This window comes from Rhinolophus sinicus, linkage group LG01, assembly GCF_036562045.2.
Source record: "Rhinolophus sinicus isolate RSC01 linkage group LG01, ASM3656204v1, whole genome shotgun sequence".
Taxonomy (NCBI): domain Eukaryota; kingdom Metazoa; phylum Chordata; class Mammalia; order Chiroptera; family Rhinolophidae; genus Rhinolophus; species Rhinolophus sinicus.
Window position 1 is genome coordinate 180,876,943 of NC_133751.1, and position 22,694 is coordinate 180,899,636.

At 35.0% G+C, this 22,694-nt stretch overlaps 1 protein-coding gene across 8 annotated transcripts in view; it reads right to left on the bottom strand.

Moving 5' to 3' along the window:
- The window catches only part of ICA1L (islet cell autoantigen 1 like), a 59,983-nt gene extending 38,017 nt beyond the window's left edge, over window positions 1-21,966 (bottom strand). For 2 of the 8 annotated variants that reach the window (XM_019726840.2, XM_074340378.1), the window contains exons 1-4: window positions 21,829-21,966; window positions 13,929-14,073; window positions 6,861-7,029; window positions 3,776-3,848 (exon numbers count right to left, since the gene is read on the bottom strand). In XM_019726840.2, the coding sequence (XP_019582399.2) occupies window positions 3,776-3,848; window positions 6,861-7,029; window positions 13,929-13,951 (265 nt within the window). In that variant the 5' untranslated portion in view covers window positions 13,952-14,073; window positions 21,829-21,966. The other 6 variants (XM_019726842.2, XM_074340369.1, XM_074340354.1 and 3 more) reach the window with 6 other exon arrangements.
- Between the last annotated feature and the right edge of the window lie 728 nt (window positions 21,967-22,694).

Consider the following 22,694-nt stretch of genomic DNA (forward strand, 5'->3'; position numbering starts at 1 on the left):
CTGACTTATTTCACTCAGCATTACACTCTCAAGATCCATCCATGTTGTCACAAATGTTCCTATATCATCTTTTCTTACCGCCGAATAGTATTCCATTGTGTATATATACCACAACTTCTTTATCCATTCATCTATCGAAGGACATTTTGGTTGTTTCCATGTCTTGGCCACCGTAAACAAAGCTGCAGTGAACATTGGAGCACACGTGTCTTTATCTATAAATGTTTTCAGATTTTTGGGGTAGATACCCAGGAGAGGGATTGCTTGGTCATACGGTAATTCTATTCTTAATTTTTTGAGGAACCTCCACACTGCCTTCCACAGTGGCTGCACCAATCTGCATTCCCACCAACAGTGTATGAGGGTTCCTTTTTCTCCACAGCCTCTCCAACACTTGTTACTATTTGTCTTGTTGATAATAGCCATTCTGACTGGGGTGAGGTGATATCTCATTGTGGTTTTGATTTGCATTTCTCTGATGATTAGTGATGTTGAGCATTTTTTCATATGTCTATTTGCCATTTGTATGTCCTCTTTGGAGAAATGTCTCTTGAAGTCCTCTGCCCATTTTTCAATTGGGTTGTTTGTTTTTTTGTTGTTGAGTTGCATGAGTAAGGAATGCTTTCTTAAACAGGCATTACAGATGGCTTTGATGCAGTGAAATCATTGAACTTGCTTTGGGAAAGATTGATCTTTGGTGAAAAAAAAAAAAAATCCCATAAAGACAAAGTAAAACAAAACCAGAAATGATGCATTTTCAAATGTGCAGAAATTCATTTTAGGATTGGCCTCTTACAAAATATTTGTTTCCTATTTAAATTTAACTTATTCTTCACGTCCATCCTGACTTCAGTTTCCTATGCTCAGTATCACAGACCCACAGAAGCCTATTATTTTGTTGCTGAAATCCTAAAAGTTGCCATACAGTGTCCTGCAACTCACAGTGTGGTCCATGGACCAACGCCAGTCTAGCCCATGTTACCTGTGGCAAGTACCAAAACTAAGAAACTGATTAGAAACTTAACACCAATTTGACTAAGCATTTTATATCTGTTGAATCGAATAATCATAAAGCATGCTTATATTTTTCATCTTTCACTTCATTTTTCTAAAAAATTCATTTTTATTGTATTTTACAAAAGTGTCAGTTTTCAACAGATTGAAAATAAAACACAAAACAGAAAAAGTGGTCCTTTATCACAAAGTTTTAAAAGAACTCCTGAAGTGTAAAACTACCTTCTAATCACAATAAGAATAATAAGGGGGGAAGACAATAAAGTGTTCAAACTGTAAGCTTAAAGTGAAAAAAAATGACTAATACCATGCCTAATTTCACCCTAGTTTACTGATGGAAAAACTGAAGTTAAAAACTGAACAGGGTCAAATATATGGTGATAGAAGGAGAACTGACTCTAGGTGGTGAGCACACAATGTGATATACAGATGACGTATTACAGAAATGTACACTTGAAACCTATGTAATTTTACTAACCATTGTCACCCCAATAAATTTTAATTAAAAAAAACAACTGAAAGGGAAGTCCCTTGTACTTTTGAGGCAGCAATAGAACTCAGGCCTTCTCACCTGCTAGCTCCCCACTCCCACTGCTACTCCCTGTCATACCTACGGGTGCTCCTAAGAGAGCACGATGGTGTTATGAGAGAGGGTGTCTACACATTCTATAGTATCACCTTTAATAAAACCATATGCTCTGTTACGAGCATTTAACCTGCTCCGGAGTGGATTGGATTTGGCGAATCTTTTAAATTTAATACTCTGATTACTTGAGAGATGTATAGTTATACATTTCCTTTGAATCAGAATTTCATTAAATATACCTCAGTGAACATTACTAGAAAAATATTAATTTGTATATGATAATTCACAAAGCTCTCTGAGAACTAGGACTGCAGCCTTCTTCTAACAAAGTTCTACCCTGAAAAATTGAACCTTATCCTTATGAATGCAAAAATGGTAGGAGATGAAACTGAATCGGTGCTGATTTCTGTGTTGGGACCCGCCCCAAAATACAGAGCCCCTACCCTTACATGTTCTATCCCCAGTCAAGTGATTCCCATAAAGATTTACAGCTCTGGACTAATCTACTGTAGTTGTCTGATGTTAGTTTCAACAGAAGATGTATTAATAGAATAGTCTTCAAGAAATCACATAATTATACACAATCTTGAAGAGAAAGTACCCAATGACTGTGATGGCTTTCACTGCTTGGTAAAATATTTAAGGTCCTTAGCAATCTGACCCACCTTCCTTTGCTCTTTTATCCCCCTATTAGTCTCAATTACAAACTCTTCTCCCCATGCAGACTGTTCCCACTCTAAGCTTATCCTGCTGACTCCAAATCTCATATTTTCTCCATATATTCAACTTCTATAAACCCTTTAGGTTTTATCTCATTTCCCAGCAATGGAGTTGCCTTTACTAATTATGCTAATCCAGTTATTTCTCACTGTGAGAGAATTCAGAGTTATGTCTGTATCACTTTCTGAACTCTATTACATACTATTTGGTATCTCTCATTGTGTTACAAAAAGTTGTTTCTCCAACATTTCCTTAGGCAAAGCACATAGTCTTATACATGCTAGGCACTCAAAAAATTATGCTATACTGGGTTTCTTGCTTTAATGGAACAATATAAGCGTATATGAGCTTTGATAATAATGTTTTGAGATCACATAGCTACACAATAAAGTCATTCATTGAGCAAATATTTACCGAGTACAAACTACACACTAGACATTGTTTCTAGGCTTTGAGGATACAAAAATAAAACAAATTCCTATTCTTAAGGAGAGTGTATTCAAGGGATGATAAGACAAACATAGATAAACTACATAGAATGTTGAATATTGTTAAGTAGACAGAGAGTTATGAGAAAGAGGGGTACTTCATTTTAGATATGGGGGTCAGGGAAAACCTCACTGAAAAGATGACATTTGACCAAATACATAAAGGAAGTTAGGGAGCCTACTATGGAAATATGAGTCTGTGAAGGAGATCAATATGGCTGAAGAGGAGACAGTTTTAGAAAATTAGGTCAGAGAAGTAACCAGGATCACAGAGGTAACCATATCCAGCAGGCATCTGTAATTAAAGCAAGAGAAGAGATCCAAAGGTTTAATTCCAATCTGAAGATATCAAGAAGAGAAGAATGCAGGAAAGGCAGGATACTGAGAAGGAATGGCCGGTAGGAGGAAATTCAGGGAAGTGTGGTGCCTGGAAGCCAAGTGAAGGAGAAGGGAGTAATCAACCGTGTTAAATGTGGTAAGTAAGACAAGGACTGAGAATCGGTCACTGGGTTCAGCTCTTCACGATTATAACGAAAGCAATTTGGTGGAGTGGTGGGGATGAAAACTTGACTGGAGTGAGTACAAGAGAAGGTGGAAGGAAAGGAATGGCGACTGTATATACAGACAATTATGGCAAAATTTTCTGTGAAATGAGGAGGAATGGGATGGTAACTGCAATGGCAAGTCGGGTTCAGGAGATAGAGTTTTTAAGTTATGGAAGCAAAGCCACTTACGAAGCTGGGAAGGAAAACTGAACTCAGCAAAATGAATCTGTGTCAGAGGATCTAATGAGCTGAGGACACTAGGGGCTTTGAGGACAGGTTACTGTAAATACTCATATTTTGTCATAAGAAAATATTCACAAAACAGTTCAATAAACTTTTTACATTAAATATTTTGTTTTAAAAATGCAAATGAATATTTACATTAAATGGGAATTATTGGATATATATCTGTGGTTTCATACCATTGAGTCTTAGCTGATATTTCTCAACTATCTTCAGGAGTTCAGAGCATGTCTCTTGAATGGAGTGAAAAACCTTTGAAATAATAAATTTTATTAGGACAATTTAAAGAACCATAAACAAATATAAAATATCTGTTATAAGCACTTCAAAAGCAGAACATTTCCTTGTAAATATTATGTCTATTTTCCTGGACTGTGGTGTACTTCAGTTTTGGTTTTATTTCTGATTTTCCCCAATGATGGCTGGCAAAAAAATGGTGATAAATACATGGAAATTAATAAAAATTTATAACTGTGGAGTTTGTCCTTCCCTCAGCTCCAAACTATGTAAATAGTGAAAAGGTAAATCCAATATAAACTGCATCAAACTTTGCCAACCACAGATGAAAAGAGTATAGATAACCTTAGAAAATGTTAACCCTGAGTCTGGCTTTTCTCCAGTATTGGTCTAAGCAAAATAGGTCAGTGAATTTACCATAAAAATTAAATAATGTAGTACAATAAAAAATAAATTACTTGTGGATTATTTTAGTATAGAATTTTCCGTGAATATTAATCCATTTATTACTACCGTGTTTCCCCGAAAATAAAACCTAGCCCAATGATCAGCACTAATGCGTCTTTTGGAGCAAAAATTAATATAAGACCCGGTCTTATTATACTATATCATATCATATCATATCATATCATATCATATCATATCATATCATATCATATCATATCATATCATATCATATCATCAATACCGGGTCTCATATTAATTTTTGCTTCAAAAGACGCATTAGAGCTGATTGTCCAGCTAGGTCTTTTTTTCGGGGAAACATGGTATAATTGGTAATAGCTAACAGAAAAATAAAATATCCAGTAGACTCCCATTTCAAAGTAAGCTCATGAAAATTTGAGATTAGGACACATTATACACGAGGTAACACTTCACACTTATCTAAATATTTAGGTTTTCCCAGAGAAAAGAGCTGGCATAGGTTTTAGGGTGGCAGCCTTCTTCTAACAAAGTCCTACCCTGAAGAATTGTTATAAGACTTTAGTTCAAAAAGACCTTGGCACTGTGTTATACTATTAAGCACTAACCCTTTGATTATCAAATAAATTTCCAATATCTCCATTAAGCCTGATTATTCTATCTCTGAAGCAGTTTTGCTATTATTTTGTTTGATGTTTGATCAGACCTACGGAGGATTGAAAATAAACACTAAAATCTAAATAGAAGAGCAACTATCAATTTTCCATATTAGTTTAGGTATGTTTGAATTAAATTTGGTATATGGATTTGGCAATTTAAAAAGCTATTTTAAATCCATATGGAACACTAGAAAAGAATACAAAAACAATAGTGCTATGATGAAGTGATTATGGTTGATTTTTTTTCCCATTGGTCCTTGAAATATTTATCTACTATTGCTTTTTATTTTTACAATGAAGATACTTTTTTCAGTTTTATAATTTGACACATAAAATTTTAATATATTTAAAGTGTACAACATAATGATTTGATATAAGTATACATAAAATAAAAATATTTCTCATTATTAAAAATATAGTACGGGGCTGGCCCGGTGGCTCAGATGGTTGGAGCTCTGTGTTCCTAACTCCGAAGGCTGCCAGTTCAATTCCCACATGGGCCAGTGGGCTCTCAACCACAAGGTGCCGGTTCAACTCCTCGAGTCCCGCAAGGGATGGTGGGCTCCACTCCCTGCAACTAGGATTGAACATGGCACCTTGAGCTGAGCCGCCGCTGAGTTCCTGGCTCAGTTAGTTTCCAGTTGGTTGGAGTGCATCCTCTCAACCAAAAGATTGACGGTTCGACTCCCACAAGGGATGGTGGGCTGCGCCCCCTGCAATTAGCAACAGCAACTGGACCTGGAGCTGAGCTGCACCCTCCACAACTAAGACTGAAAGGACAACAACTTGAAGCTGAATGGCACCCTCCACAACTAAAATTGACTTGGAAAAAAGTCCTGGAAATACATACTGTTCCCTAATAAAGTCCTGTTAAAAAAAAAATAGTATAAATGTGAGAGAAAGTTTTTGGTTGATTCCAAATATTTGTCTAATGGAAAAAAAATAACACTGAATATAAAATATGTCACCCATGGATTATCTAACGATGTAAAACAATACAAAAATGTCTACTTCTGTGGGAATATATATGGAAACAGAGAAGAGTTCCCTTAGTGTTAAGACACATATTACTAAAGTCCCTTTATTTTTCCAACATTTATCATTGAATTCTAGGAGGAATACTTTTCAAACCTAAATAGTAAAAGCTTGTTAATTTGGTATCTATTTCCATATTTGTTATGACAATGACATAAGTTTACTAAGAACAAAAATACTTAGATTAAGACCTATTTAATTAAACCTTTATTTTTTAAGAATCCCAACAAATGATTATATTTCAAGCATAACAGAGTCCCTGCTTGGAAATATTTGGAAAAGTTAAATTAGTATATGTATATGGAAATAGTAAATGTGCATTTAAAAATCCAGACCCTTCATTAAATACTTGAGACCTTCCCTCTAATTAGCTTAATTACTTAAAAGTATAAAATGCCTGTAGGTTTAAAGTTGTTTCTTGGTAATTATTCCTTTGATTTAAAATGAAAAACAGAGCCAAAGTATATATTAGTAATACTTCAGTAACTCTATCCCTTAATAATTGAACCAAAAGCTATACCCTACAAAGTCCTCACTATTTGATTTCAATTAATTTATTTCAGTCAGGTATAAGACTTCATACAAAAGTAGTAAAAATATTATGACATGCTATATAATGAGTATATGGTCCCAATTAGAAATATAATTAATTCATTAATATTTAGCTTAAAAATAAGAATACTTGTGCCACAGAAATAACTAATGATTTATCTAATTTATGAACATCAGTTCTATTAATTCTCAATTTGTGAGAATCGTGACCCTGCTATCCAGATGATCTAACTGATAAATACAGTTCAACATTCTATTATTGAATTTGCATTTATCCCAATAAGTCTTCAGGGTGAAAGCTTGTCATAGTCCCAAATAATAACCAGTTATATGCAATACACAGAATCCTCAGATTTACCTCAAGTTTAGCATCCAGTTCAGCATCAGATGCCACCACGTGCTCATCCTCCTTTTTTCCTGTTGCTTTGATAAAGACCTGTTTAGTTTTCCAGTATTTCTTTTGCATTCTGCTGACTACTGACTGGTTATCTTCTGGTCTGGATTGCCCAAAGGAATCCATGGAGTGACTACAAAGAACAGACTAAAATTAAAGTTCTTACAAAAAAAAATCTTTTCAGTAATATCTATTTAGCCAATATTTAGTCTAATTGAAAAACTAAAAAAGATGCTAAATACAATATTAATGTTAACAGCTAAACATGCTAATGTTTATCTTATAGGATTTAAATTTGTTAAAATTATAACTTGCACAAGTACAGGCAAAAAGAGTAATGATACTTAATTGCAGTTAGGTGACAAAGATGATAAAGCCTGTTATGATTTTGCAATAGTGGCTGGACATAATCCTATTTTATCTGACCAATTTCTATTTGTAGACATTTATTAGTTTCTAATTTTTGCTTTTGTAATAACACTGCAAAATGAACTTGTACACACGTATTTGTATACTACTGTCATTTCCTTAGGAAAACTTCCTATAGTTAGAACTGCAAAGTCAGAAGAATACACATTTAATAAATATTCTCAGATATGCATAGATTCAGATGCATACTATTCTTTAAAAATCAAAGAAATACTTTAGTATCCAATAAATAAACAAAAATAAAGATCTTAGGTATAAGGAAGATCTGTTATAAAAGAGAATTTATAACCTATTATCTTAGAAATTAATGTCAAAGTAATTGTTCTGAACATGATTAATATGACTATATATGGAAATGCAAATGTGAAAAGTGTTTTTTAAGAAGATGTAAAAAAAGAAATAATAATAGTTTTAAAAGCTCAGATTATTCCAATAAATGGTGGGAGGTAGGAACAAAGGGAGGAATTAAGTATGTGACTCATTTCTCATTTCCAGGGGATCAATAATACTAACATACTGTTATTGTTGGTAAAAAAATAGAGTTTCACTTTCTTTTTATTTTGAAGTCATTACTAATTAAATAAAAATAGGATGTCTAACTTATAAATTACTGGGGGCAAAACAAGAAAGCAAGGAAAACTAGTAAAAGCAAAAAGCTGGGTGGGAAAAACAGGAGTAAGGCAACATAAACAGTATAAATGAAGATGACACAATAAGAACAATTATACTATTTAGTGTGATAAATGCAAAATTCCTCTTAAATACAAATAATTTCAAATGATAAAAAACAAAAAACTATTTGGGATCCACTTAAAACAACAAAGAGCATTGTACTGTTATAATGCATTATATAGTATTATACAGAACAAACAGCATTACACTGTTCTGACACGTAGTCTTGAGGAAAAACTTGTAGTTTATTTTTCCCCTCTAATTTATGTCTGCTTTTGGTTCCTCTTCACTGTTTTTGATTAGTTTCCCCTCCTCCCAGATTGTTATTAGCATGAGGGTCAGTCCAATTGTATGACAAACTGCTGATCTTTTCTACTACCGCGACGGCAATTGCAGGCTTAGGCCCAATCAGTTAAGATTATATTCTAAGGAGTATCGAAAGTGAACATCTCTTCCTACCTCAACTTCCATGCTGCTGTATCTCAGACAGTACTCTCCTCCTGGCCTCTCTCCTCTCCCTCACTATCTCCTTCATGGGGGAGAAAGAGTAACTTATCTGATTGTGTAATCACGCAAAACTTCACTCCTTTAAAATCACTTCTCTTGTCTTTCTCGATTCAAACTGGCCTTGTCTAGTCTAACAGCACCATGACTCACTTGTTTTTCTTTCTGTATCCTTTCACCTTTGCACATACTGTACAACCACTCAATCATTAAGCCCTTAGGATATCAGATTCTGGTCAGCATCAAACAGTCTTAGGAATAAAGCCTCAGGCCTATTGACCATAGAAACACAGTTTCAATCCAACTAAAGATAACATCTTGATTTCCAGACCCATGAAGTCAGAAGGATCCCACCAACCATAACCCCTCAAAGCCAGACAGAATGACATCATGACTGACATCAGGAGCTGATCCAATGATCAACTCCCTCAAACCAATCTGTAGAGGTCACAATTCCAACTCCCTTAGCTACCATGACTAATGATCCTTTCTCTCTGTAACTTACCCCTAGAGGCCATCGTGGAGCCAGGTCTTTGGGCACTGGCTCACATGTGTCTCTGGACTTGGCGCCATTTCCTTAAAGAAACCTTTCCTTTCTTTGCTGGAAACTCCTGCTCATATCTCATTTAGCTTTGATGTGCAAAATGAACCCCCTTTATTTTAGTAACAACTGGATTTGAGAGCAATAAACGCAGTCTTCCTTTTACTCTCTGGAAGCTATGCTACTTGCAGAGAGCACACAATCCCTGGCAAGGGGGAGGAAGTGGCTGGGTGGATAAATCTGCACAAGGTGAGATTTGCATATTTGTGGTTTTTGGATGGAGCACAGTGCGAAATATGCTTGCCACTGGGGATAGGTTGAGCAGAAAGCCAAGTCTTATTGGCTTGAGATATCAAATGACAGAATTCAAGGCTGGAGAACTACCAGAAATTTAGGAAAAATATCTTGGAAGGTAGGCAGCCAAAGAGGAGGTGATCCCAAAAATCTATATACAAAGTCCTCCCAAGACCTGTGTTGATCATGAAGTAGGGAGGGGTCCCCAAGGGTCCTGACAGAAAATCAGCAGCTAAAAAATGAAGTAACTAGGTAAAGATTTTAGCTGCTACCAGTACAGAGGAGACAGAGTCTAGAGTTTGACTTCAACCAAGTTAACTGCCTCCTAGAATAAAAATGATTCTTCACAGAAGCAAAACAGAATTCAGAGTCTCTAAAATTCATCATTTAAAATGCAAATATCCAATTGAAAAACACTAGACATGTAAAGGAATAGGAAAATGTGACCCATATTCCAGGAAAAAAAAAAAGCAGTCAATAAACAGATTCTATCATCATTATCATTATTACATGGTTCTTTCTGGTAATATTTATATATATTGAAGTGTATGATTTCTATCTGTATACTTTTGACAAATGGATATTATGGTATAGAACATTTCAAACTCCTCAGAAAGTTCCCTTGTATCCCATTCCAGCCAATGCCTGGGCTACTAGAAGTAATAACTGTGTTGATTTTTTTCACCTTAGTTTTTACTTCTCTAGTTAGTTCTTTTATATTGCTGAATAGATTACTATTCAATAATCTATTGTATGAATGTAACAGTATGTTTTCATTTTTGACTATGGTAAATAAAATTGGTAGCGAAACAAGTCAGACAGAAAAAGCAGAGAACCATGTGATTTCACTGATATGTGGTATATAAACCAAAAACAACAAAAGAATAAAATTGGTATGAACATGCCTATACAAGTCTTTTTTGTGAACAAATGTTTTTATTTCTCTCGGATAAAGACCTAGAAATGGATTTTTCTCTGTCAAAGGATTGGTATATACTTAACTTTATAAGAAATTGCTACATACATTCCCATTGACATTCTCATGTATTAGCAATGAATGAGAGTTCTAATTGTTCTGAATGAGAGTTCTAATTGTTCCACAGCCTCATTAACAATGTTGGGAATTTTTTTAGTTGTATCCATTCCAGTCATTGTGTAGTGGTATTTCCTTGTAGCTTTAATGGGTATTTTCCTGATGACTGACGATGAGGAGTACTTTTTCATGTGTTAATTGGCTATTTGTATATCCTCCATTGTTAAGTGTTTGTAAATCTTTTGCCAATTTTTAAATTGGGTTGTTTGTCTTTTTTATTATTGAATTGTAGATTTCTGGGATTTAGATTGGGATGGCATTGAATTTATAGATCAATTTGTGAAGGATTGACATCTTAACAATATTGCACATTTCAATCTATGAACATAGTATGCATCTCCATTTATTTAGGTATTCTTTCTCTCAACATGTTCTAGAGTTTTTAATATAGAGGTATTGCACACCTTTTGTTTAATCTCTTCCTAAGTATTTTACATTTATTGATGCTATAAACGTAAATAGCATTATAAATAGCACACCTCCTAATCTCACCAAAAGCCTTTTCATCTGTATATTTTACTACATCAAATTCCACATGTTTTATTTCTCAGTGTTCTCACCATTACATGAAATGTTCAGGTCTCTGAGGGGACCCAGTAAATGGCATCCCTTTTCCCTGCATTAGTCTACCAGAAATTTAGGAAAAAGTTAAGAAACAATATAAAGTATAGTAGCTGGAGGCCAAAATACAATTTTTGTTATTGACAGTGGCAGTTTGTAGATATAGCTTAGTGTGAAAACTGAACAGTCTTCCTAACTAAGCATTAGGACTAAACAAATTCATCAATCTGTCAGAGGTAAGTGGATCATGGCAGGCTTCCCTATATGGGACAAGGAAGAAGGATGGCTCACCATTATTTTTTATATCCTATACTTTCTGTGCTCTTGCAAAGGTCCATTCTTTAGATCTTTTAGTGAATCCTGTGGGTAGAAAATTCTCTTAGTCTTGGTATCTATGAAGCTCTATTTTGTTGTCATTCACAAATAATAGTTAAATTGTAGATAAAAATCTAGATTGGCAACAATTTTCCTTTTTTTAGCTATCATTATTGGTCCATGCAAGACTCATTTTCTTACGTTTTTTCATTTACTTGTACATTCCTTTAAACGCTTTCCTCATTTCCACCTCTCCTCAAAATCATTCTAATGTGTTTGATGTGTACCTTTTTATTTGAATGTGTTCTTGTAAAATGTATTGTTATGTATATATCTGAATCTTATCAAATAATTTAATGCTGTAGATTTCATTTCTGATTTTTTTTCACTTGCTCCTTTGTTTTTAAGTTATATATACCAGGGGCGCCAAAACAATGTACACACATAACTTGTATTCATCTTTTGTTATCAGTATATATTTTTACAATTTTAATACAGTTTTTTCATTTCTTAAAATATATATACATTTTTTTGGCACCCTCTGTATGTTGCTATGTATGTATTTGTTTTGTTGTTTCTATTACAGATCATTCCTCAGTATTTCTTAACTCTTTGAAGATAGAATCCCCATATCTTAGGGCATCTATAGTAGTCAATGAGAAGTCTGGGGTCAAACTGTCCCTCCTATACAAATAAGCTTTCTTTTTCTCTTTGAATCTTTTAAAGAATATTCCCTTTAAACTTGATGTCCTGAGGTTCTTTAAGATACTTAGGTAGAGTGAATTGTCATTCCAGAGATTCATGTCTTCCTTTAGTTCTAGAAAATTCTAAACTCTTATCCCTCAAATATTTTTCAGCCATAATTTCTTTTTATCTGAATCTTCTATTAGGTTTTATTCTTTATATGTCTTAATGGCGCATGCTTGTATATGTTTTTCTCTGCTATATTGTGGATAAATTCCTCAGTATGATCTTCCAATTTATGAATTCTCTTTTCAACTCTGTTCATTCTAGAGTTCATTCCAGATTTTGAGTTGTTTCTTTTTTAAAAACCCAGTAATTTAACTAACTTACTTTCTTAATTTCTAACATTTCTGATTGGTTCTTGTTCATATTCTCCTAATTTCTTGTCCTTTTTAACAGATATAATTCCATAATTTTTCTTTTGCTCCCTAAATGTATGGAATTCGTAGACTTTTCCATACAATTATTTTCATCTGGAGTGAATTATTGTTCCAAATGTTGATTTTGTTGGTTGATTTTGTTGGTTAATTGTGTAGGCTCATTGTGAGTACAGTATCATTAGTTTTTTTCTTTTTCCTCTATGTGGTTATTCCTCTTTATCTAGTGGTTATAGAGTTGTCTCCACTTCACCTTCAGGTTCCCACTTCTACAGTGTATTATACTGATATTTTAGGGCCTCTGATATCTGAAATACTGTTGATACAATCAGTAAGTTGAAGGAACATTATATTGGAAACACTTTTAATTTCTACCAACCTGCAAAAACTGAACTCCCAGATGCCAGTCCTACTTTTATAGTAAGAGCTCCGCACATCCATTTCAGCCCCACTCACCACTTTGTTTTTCTATTTTGTTTCTAGTTCACATTTATCTTCTTATCTAGCCAAGATATGTATTTTGGGCTTTCTTTATTTTTTTTTAGTGATTACTATGAGTTTGGAACAACTTTACTATGCCATCTTAACTAAAACTCTTTATTTCTAGTAAGAGTACATTGTTTTTAATTGAGTACAGTCACTACCTGGAACACTTTATTCATTTAAAATTTTTTAGCTATCTCCTGGATTTAGAGTATAAATCTTAAAATAAAACAAGTCAATATTCTCTTTAGAAGTAGTTCTGTATTCACTTTACTTATGACATCTCATTAATGTGACATCCCTGAAAAGCAAGCAAAACAGACTGATGGTAATGTGCAAAATGAAGCACTGAAATCCCCAAGAGAAAAATAATCTGTGAAGACTTTTGACTAAATACAACATTGTTGTTTGATGCAGTTAAGGAAATACAACAGACAGGTTTGCTATTTAATATTAATGTAGTATTTCTAAGTACTCTGGTAGTTTTTACAATAAAATGATATTAAAGCTAATCCCTTATGAAACTTTAAAATTATATTTCCAACTTTATCGTAAATTCCAGGCCAAAACCTCTCCCAATCCTCTGCCCAATGTACCCAAGTGCAGAACTGCTCATATTCTATAAACAAAAATATATAGTATATAAATATTTTAAATTTTAAATTCTTTGTATTTGATTGACATAATAATTTTAAAGGTCAATATTGAGAATAACCTGGAAGAGAAAGAACTTGCCCTTTCAGATATTAAAATACATTATAAGGGTGCCTGTTAAAAATGCAGATTGACCAAATGCACAGCTGCTTTTCCTTCCCAAACCCACTAAAGTAACAGTAAAGGTATAAAACAAAAAAGTAATCTATTAATCTGTAAGTATAGAGAATAAGTATACTGACAAAAGCAGATAAGCGACTTCAATAAATTTTTGGAAGACAGTAGAGAAAGTAAAAACTTAAGATACTAACAAAGAAATACTAATGAGAAGTGAATAATTACCTCTCAGAATATGAAAGACTCACCATTTGGAAGTGGAAGGATTCATTGAAGTCTGTATACAGCTGGCTGGACCCTGAGGCCCCTCCCTAATCTGTGTCACTCAATGGAAGTTGAAGAAATCTAACCACGAAAGTTCTGGACTTGGGCACACCAACAAAGCACAGTGGCCTGAAAACAAAATGATTAAATGAAAATTAATACATACTACATCATTGAATGTCTAGCTCTTTTCCACCTTCCTTGTTCACCAGTAGCAAAGCATTTACACACACACACACACACACACACACACACACACACACACACCCCTCCACTCCTCAGAAACGACTGGAACATTCTTTTTTCTCTGGAAAAAATTAAAAACTCCAGAGAAAAGGAGTATGTCATTTGAACATTCTAAAAGGATGAGTCTTTGCTATTCACACTAGAGCAAAACTCACCAGTTGACAAGCTCACTCATACATACAAAGCTTCCAATTAGCTTTGTTATAGTCTTATTCTTAAATATAAATGGAGACGCAAATATCCCCAGATAGCTGAGGAAAGTCTCCATCAAGAAAGACCTCTGACCTAAACCAACAAATAGAAAAAAAAGCTGAAAGGAAACAAAGACAATATTATAGGGAGCAAAACAAAACATAACCCTCTAATTAATCTCAGAGAAATAAGTAAAGACACTGCTTCCATTAAAAAACAACAAAACAAGCAAACAAACAAACAATAGATTACCACTTAGAAAGGAATAATAAAAGAATATGAAAGAACCCTTGGGCAAAAACCAGGATAGCTGAAAATTTTAAAACTTTAATGAAAGTGTTGAAAAATAAAATATCTCAGAAAGTAGAACCATAAAAAAGGTAAGAAAATAAGAGACTGTCCAAAAAGTCCAATATATGACTTATAGGAGATTACTTACAGGAGAAAATAAGAAACTTTCCTATAACTGAAGGACACAGATCTCCATACAAAAAGAGATTTACTCCAAAATGCATTATTGTGAACTTTTAGGCAACCAGGGATAAAAAGATCCTGAAAGTTTTAAGAGAGAAAAAAGGTCACGTTGGGGGTCAGAATAAGAGCAGATTTCTCAAAAGCAGCAGTACAAGATGGAAGAGTGCAATATCCAATTCAGAGGAGCAATGAAGGGAAGGCCCAAGATGACAGCTGCATAGAACAAGCAGCCCATATTCCAACAGAAGATGAAGGACTCTGGAAAAGAGATCTCTGTGAAACATAGCTGATATGTTTGAGCATACTAAAGTCATATAGCAGAAATGTTAGAACAATCAGGGGAAAAAAAATCAATGGTATTCAGAAAATTAGATAAATAAAAAAAGCCATTACTAACTCCAAGAAATGAAGGAAAAGGATATTCAAAAAAGGAGGAACAGTTATAGGGCACTATTGACTGAGTTGTTTCAATACATAATAGTTCACAGTAATGTAAACACTTGATTTAATAAAGATGGTAGTATAGCTATATTGAGGGAGGGCAAGTGGAGATAGTGGTGGTGAAGGATAGCTAAGTCCTCATCTACCATATGGAAAGTAAGTAGCTAAGGCCTTAAATTAATAAATCATAAAGCAGCATATAAACATATGATTTAGAAGTATGGCAGAAAATACCAGAGGAACAGAAGGCTTGAAGGTTGGTGCCACTGTAGATTGGAATTGAGGCAGGAATGAGAGGACTGCTTTTACAAGTTATAATCCTTTAATATTAGACTTTTAAAAGTCATGTATATATATTTTAATAAAATAATTATTAAAATAAAACTGAATGTGAACCTTACTAATTAAAACAGAATAGTACTGACACCAAAACAGAGAGCAGTAAAACAAACAAAAAAATCCACAAAGAGACCAAAATATATAAAATAATGCAGTATATAAAATGCATTAACTTCCTACGGCTGCTGTAACAAATTACCACAAACTTGGTTTAAAACAATAGAAATTTATTCTCTCACAGTTCTAGAGGCCAGAAGTCTGAAATCAAGCTACAGGCAGGGATGGGAGGCTCTAGGGGAGAATACTTCCTTCCCTCTTCCAGCGTCTGGTGGCTGCTGGTAGACATTGGCTAATGGCAACATAACTTCAATCTCTGCCTGTCTTCACATCACCTTCTCTGTGTATGTATTTAATCCCTCTCTCCCTCTCTCTAAAGTGAAGACACTTATAATGGCATTTAAGATCCTCCCAGGTGATCCAGAATAATCTCATATCAAGATTCTTAACTCAATCACATCTACAAAAACTTTAACATATGAGGTAATAGTCACTGATTCCAGGAATTAGGATTGTTTTCCTTTGGGGTCCCATTCAATTCACTACAATCAATGTAGCATTTCAAATCAGTAGGAAAGGGATATTTTATTCAATAAATATTGTTGGGACAATTAACCATTTAATAAAAATTGTTTCTTAGTTAATGTAAGGACGGTTTAAAATTTAAATGTTAACACCTTATAACAATACCAGGTGAAAATATAGATGAACGCTTTATAAATCTGGAGTCAGAAACCTTTATATAATGTGATACCAGGCACAGAAATCATGTAGAAGAGCACACAAATTGTACACTTGTATAACAAAATAAACCATAAGCAACTTTGAAAAGAAATAACTGGGAAAGGTAAGATATGAAGAACAAAGTTTAATATTTTTACATTAGAGAACTCATAACTAAATAATGAAAATACAAACTCACCAACTGAAAAATAAGGACAAAACAAGAATAGACAATTTACAAAAGAACTTCAAAGTCCAACGAATACACAAAAATGTCATTTAATCTCTTTCGTAACTAAAGATGCACAAATGAGAGAAAAATATGTTCATCTGTCAGTTGACCAATGATTAAAAATGTTAACAGCTTCTGGAAAAGATGAGGGAATGACTGAATTTTTGCATAATTCCCTTTGCTGACCAAAAATATGACCAAAATTAGAGAAGGGAACTCCTGTGCAAAATGGCCACATCTCTTAGTAGTGACTCCAATGAATAAACGTCAAATACAATGAAAAGTGTGTCATATTTAAAGAGGATGTCCGAATCTGACATATGTATATCTCCTATAATATGAATTAAGTAGATCTGGTTTTAACAAATTGAGTGGGTCCTGAAGAACAATTCCAATAATTAATCACTAACTTGAGTCCTTAAAGGCCTAGTCACCAGACTCCAGGAAGAAGCAGACAGCACTCCATTTATGGAGGGTGCCTATCTCCCTGTTACAGGCTAGCAAAGAAAAGTACTGAAGAAAGGATCCTGATGATACATATCCTCCAACAGCTCTCAATAATAAGGCTGATACTTTATTTCCATCTGCCTAGCTCCTTTGACTACACCTGAACTGGTTCCAATCTCAGGAGGAAACAAAAAAGGTAAGAAGTATTATGTATTGGGTTCCCTAAAACCTACAGTGGCCAGAACATTTTTTTATTTTCCTTGCTGAGAGGTAAGTCATGGCTGTAGAGAAACAGAAACAACAAGCTGGTAGTCAACCCTGCACAAAGTAGACAAAGAGCTGCCTCTGGAATCAATAACTAATATATATATATATATTTGTGGAAAACTGCTTTAGAGAGAGCATATGAAAACTGTACCATCCATCAGCCAACTGAAGAGAGATCATGATAATGTATCCAGTCTCCTATCTCAGCCTCTAAAGCAGTTATTCCAATGGCCAATGGGAGGGGGTTGAGAAGATTCCACTTATACCATTCTTGGGCAAAGAGCAGGCCAGAATACAACTGCCCCTTTCAACAATAAATAACATGAAAAATAAATAACATGAAAAAGTAGCATTGCAAGAAAAAAAGAAGGAGGGTCCATAATGTATAAAAGAAAAAATACGTATACATTTGAAGAACTACTTTGTAAAATGGTTTAAAGAAAAACTGCTCTGCATGCAGATAAACAAAACATAACTCCATAAAACAGATTTGAAAAGAGAGCTGAAGGAAGCAAAAGATAAAAGAAAAAAGAAGAGGAAAAAATTCCATAGAACTTGAAACCACATTAGAAACAACTCCAAGTAGAATAGATACTTCAGAAAACCAAATTAATAACGTATGATAAGCTTGGGAAAACATTCAGAATGAAGATTACAAGATAAAGGTAACTAGATTCAAACAAAGTGGTTAGATAGAACAAAGATGATAGATTTGGTAGACAAATTATTGAGATCTAACATAAGTAATAGTCTTGAACAAAGAGACAAACATATAAAACAGAGCAAATATTCAAAAATATAAAGCTGAAAACTGAATAGGCTCATCATGTTCCAGAAAAAATTAATAGAAAATGATTAAGACTAAGATATATTATGGAATGTTGCTGCATTTTAAGGATAAATAAAAATGCTATTAGCATCTAGACAGAAGTAACAGGGCCACCTACAAATTAAATAATTTATGCTGGACTCAGACATCTCCTCAGCAACATTAGATAATGGATAAAAGTGAGTACTCTGAACAGTGCTAAGGGAAAAAGAATATCACATGGAATTTTCTACTTAGCTGGAATGTAATTTAATGGATATATAACATTCCATTGTATGGATGCACTATAATTCATTTAACTGGTCTATTATTGAAAGACATTTAAATTGTTTCCAGAATCGTATTATTTCAAACCATGCTGCAATGAATAAACATATATGTATCATTCAAAATACATGCAAGTATACCTATAAGATAATTCCTGGAAGTACAATGGCTGAATCAAAAAGTATATGAATTTAAAACATTTTTCATTTTGCTGAATTGTCTTCCACAGAGATTTGACCAATTTTTATGCCTACTAGTAATATAAAAAGTGCTTGTTCACTACAATTTACCATCACATTGTATTATTAAATTTTCTGATCTTTTCCAACCTTATTGATAAAAAACTATTTTTTGCTAAAGTAATAATTTGCAATTATCTTACACATTTCATCAATTGAAAGCACCATCATTTGAAAGGTGCATAATTATTTTATGTATCTCTAAGAAAAAGAGCTACAAAGTCAACTATGCTTTTAAATCATCAATTGTCAGATACATAAAAGGTTTAGATTTCAGAAATTATTTCAGAGATGTGAAAATATGAACAGGTACTTCATAGGATTAATAAAATATGGTATTTGAGTAAGGCAGACATAAAAGGGTCAATTTATCAGAAAGACATAGCAATCTTAAATGTGTATGTGACTAATAACAAACCTATTAAATACAAGAAAAAATGGGCAGAACTAGAGGGAGAAATAAACCTACAATCATAATTAGAGACTTAACAGTCGCCCCCCCAGAGTGACAAAATAAGGAGACATAAAAATGTGACTATATAAAAGGTTGAGCAACACTTTAACCAAGTTGACCCTAATTGACATTTATAGATCATTCCACTAACCATTGGCCAAAAACCCACTTTTTTCCTCAAGAGCCATGGGAACATTAACCAAGATAGATCATAAGCTAGACAGAAAAAAAACAACCCTCAATAAATTTAAAGGTACTGAAATAATACAGAGTATGTTCTTTGACCACATGACGAATTTAGAAATCAGTAACAATGATCTATCTAGAAAATTCCCAAATATTCAACAAGAGAGAAAATCCAACAGTCAAAAGTTGGTTCATTTGAAAAAAAAAAAAAAAAAAAAACTACTAAAATAATAAGTTTCCAGCAAGACTGATCAAGAAAAAAATAAAAATATATGAATGACCAATATCAGGTGGGCAGGGAGAGAATGGGTACAGCAGAAAAAGAACTTTAGCTTTATTGGAAATGTTTTATTTCTTAAGTTAAAAAATACTTGAAAGAAAAATGACACAATGTTAACAGTTGTTTGTTGGCTAATGTAAATACAGAGGGTGTCAAAAAAATATATACACATTTTAAGATTGGAAAAAAACGGTATTAAAATTGTAATATTCAATATATACCAATAACAGATGAACACAAGTCATGTGTATACATTTTTTGGCACCCCCAGTATATGTATCGTGATACTTAAGTCTTTGTTTTTACATTTTTAAATCTAAACTAAATCAACACAAAAAGAAATTTTAAAAATCAAAGTGTTATTCGCAAACTAGTCAACAATGGCAAAATACTGCTACTACTAATAAAAATGATAATAATGAATTACACAAAAGTGACTAACTTTTAATAGTGAATATTGGACTCAAACAGAAGGCTGAAAAGTTTGAATTCAGAAAAAAAAGAAAAACTTAACAGATGAATGAAAAACAGTGCAAAAAGGGAACAAGAATATTATTAAATAACAAAAGCCAGTTCGCATGAGGAAATCTTTCCAGTTATAGACATATTTAAGTTTCCCCCTCACCTCATCTGTTGTTAAAGAATATAAAAAGAATAAAATTTTAAAGGAGCCACAGTGAGTACTGAAAAAGGTAAACTACAAAAATAAAAAAAATTAAATATAGGATGTATCACACAATGAAATAAAAAAGTTTGACAGTATAGTAGAACAAAACAATATATTATCTGTTTTATATCTGATATTTAATTTTTGATATTTGGTCCTAGTTCAGTCACTGGTATAAATTTAGTTTTATAATACGTATTTCTAATCACAATGTGGCTTCCTAGTTTATCTACTGGGCTATGTTTGCAGTTTTTGCACTTTGGACTGGCTGATCTCTGAGCACCCATCTAACTCTAAAATTATAATGATTTGTCTGGCAATTATAATTACTGGTAATTAGAACAGTGTCTTGCATATAACTGTTTCAATGGCAGATGTACAATCATTTTGCACTATTAATACAGTAATTTAAAAGAACATTGAGTATATTAGGCACAGACAACAAATATAAAACGATTAAAAATTGTCATATAAACATATACACATACCATTAGATGTTTATTTGGCCAATAAATAAATAATTAATTCTTACTAAAGGAAGAGGCACCTGTGGCTACTCCATAAATATTGATGTGAAGATATCACCTTACAGTATTTTGCCTATGTTGCCTGAGTCAGAACCAAATAAATCAATACATAAATAGAGAAAACCGGAAACCATGGATAAACGTTATCTTCTCAATGAGCTATTTCACAGGGACCCATAGTTTTTATATGGGACAATAGCTTTTATGCTCTGTACATCAAGATCATCTAATACACGAAAAATAATCCCACCCCCTCTACTGGCAAACCCACAGCATTGCGGGTTCGTTGCCAGGATGGATTTTTTCGCCTCTCCATCTTTTCTCAGAGCATCTGGTAACTGACAAATGACATCATCTGGGCACCTGACCAGATAATCCGCTTCTCCACCAGCCGAATCCGTGCGTGGGGCTGGGCTCACGGCTTCAGACCGCAGGAATTGTGCACGGAAACCTTCCGGAGCTCGTGCATTGCACAGTTCGCCTTAAACCTCACATCTACTTATGTTCTGTTTTAAATCACCACCCGCCACTTCGCTTCTAAAGAAAGCATTCTCAGTACAAAATAACGACATAAAAATAAGCACATAAAAAAGGTCAGCAGGAGAGCACCTAAAGGCTGTGAGCATTTGTCTCTAATGGAAGGATCTCCCTTCACCTTTGAGAAAAATTATCTAAAGCAGCCTCAGGCCGCTGCGCATGTTCGCTACCGGGACGAGCATGGGTAGAAGCTCCTTCCGTCCAGAGAGGACCCAGCCATGTCAGAACCCAGTCCTTGCCGGTCTGCCCGGAGGAGCTCGGACCAGGACCTCGTTCGGGAGGGAGGCCTCAGGGCCAGGGTCCCCGAGAGAACAGGGGAGGCCGGTGAGGCCCCGAGAAACCGCGTGCGTGCGTGGCGGACTCCACCTTAGGGCGTCGCCATGGAAACGGGTTTGGCCTCAGTCCCAGCTGGTCCGGGAGGGCGCGGCCCGACCGCCGCCCCGGACCCCGTGGGGCCGAGGGGAGGCCTCAGAAGCTCACCGCGACGCCGAGGCCGCGACGCTCGGGTCCTCCGTCGCCTCCGCTCGCTCCCGGCCGCGCGTAAGTCCGCCCCGGCACCCGTTCCCGCCGCCGCCGCCCGCGAGCCCCGCGACGCCGCTGGGCCGCTCCCTCAGCTCGTGCCCCTCTGCACCGGTGCGTCGAGGTGTCGGGCTCCGGCTGTGGGAGGCGGGAGATTTAAACCTGGCTGCCTGGCGCGTGCGGAAGCCGCGCTTCCCTCGGCGCCTCCGCCCGGGCGTCCGCCTTCACTCCTCTCTTGCTGTCGCCTAACCCGACGGGGCCCCGGTAAACTCCGGGAGCCTCTGTGTTCCTTCTTTCCCGAACTGCTCGTTACTTGGTCAAGCGAAATGACGAACCCCGAACCAGTCAGAACATCAGTGTAAGGAACTGAGTGTGAGACCTCTGAGGTGTGGTTAAGTGGAAGGAATTCTTGGCTTCCTTTTCTTAGCCCTTAGCTCGGGTCTTCCCGCCTCCCCCAAGCCCCCACTGCACCCGACGGGCCCTCAGTGCCATCCCTGCGAGGCTCTAAGCTTCTGAGCCTGGGTCATTCCTGTGTCCTCAGCAGCTTCTCAGTACCAGTGCCTGCACGCGGGAAATGTTCACGTTCTATATTCACGTTCTATATTTAAGTCTCATTTTAAAGTTTTGAAGAGGATTAGCAACTGTTAATAACTGACCTCAAATACACCTAATTTGTTGTCTTAAATGAGTCTTCAAGAGCAAAGGGTAAAATTTGAGCCTAAAAACCTCAGAAAAAAAAGGAAACGTGGAAAAACTGCATTACTGGTGGAAAATAATTTAAATTCGAAGTGCTTTCTTTTTAAAGTGACTCAAAAAATATTATCAAC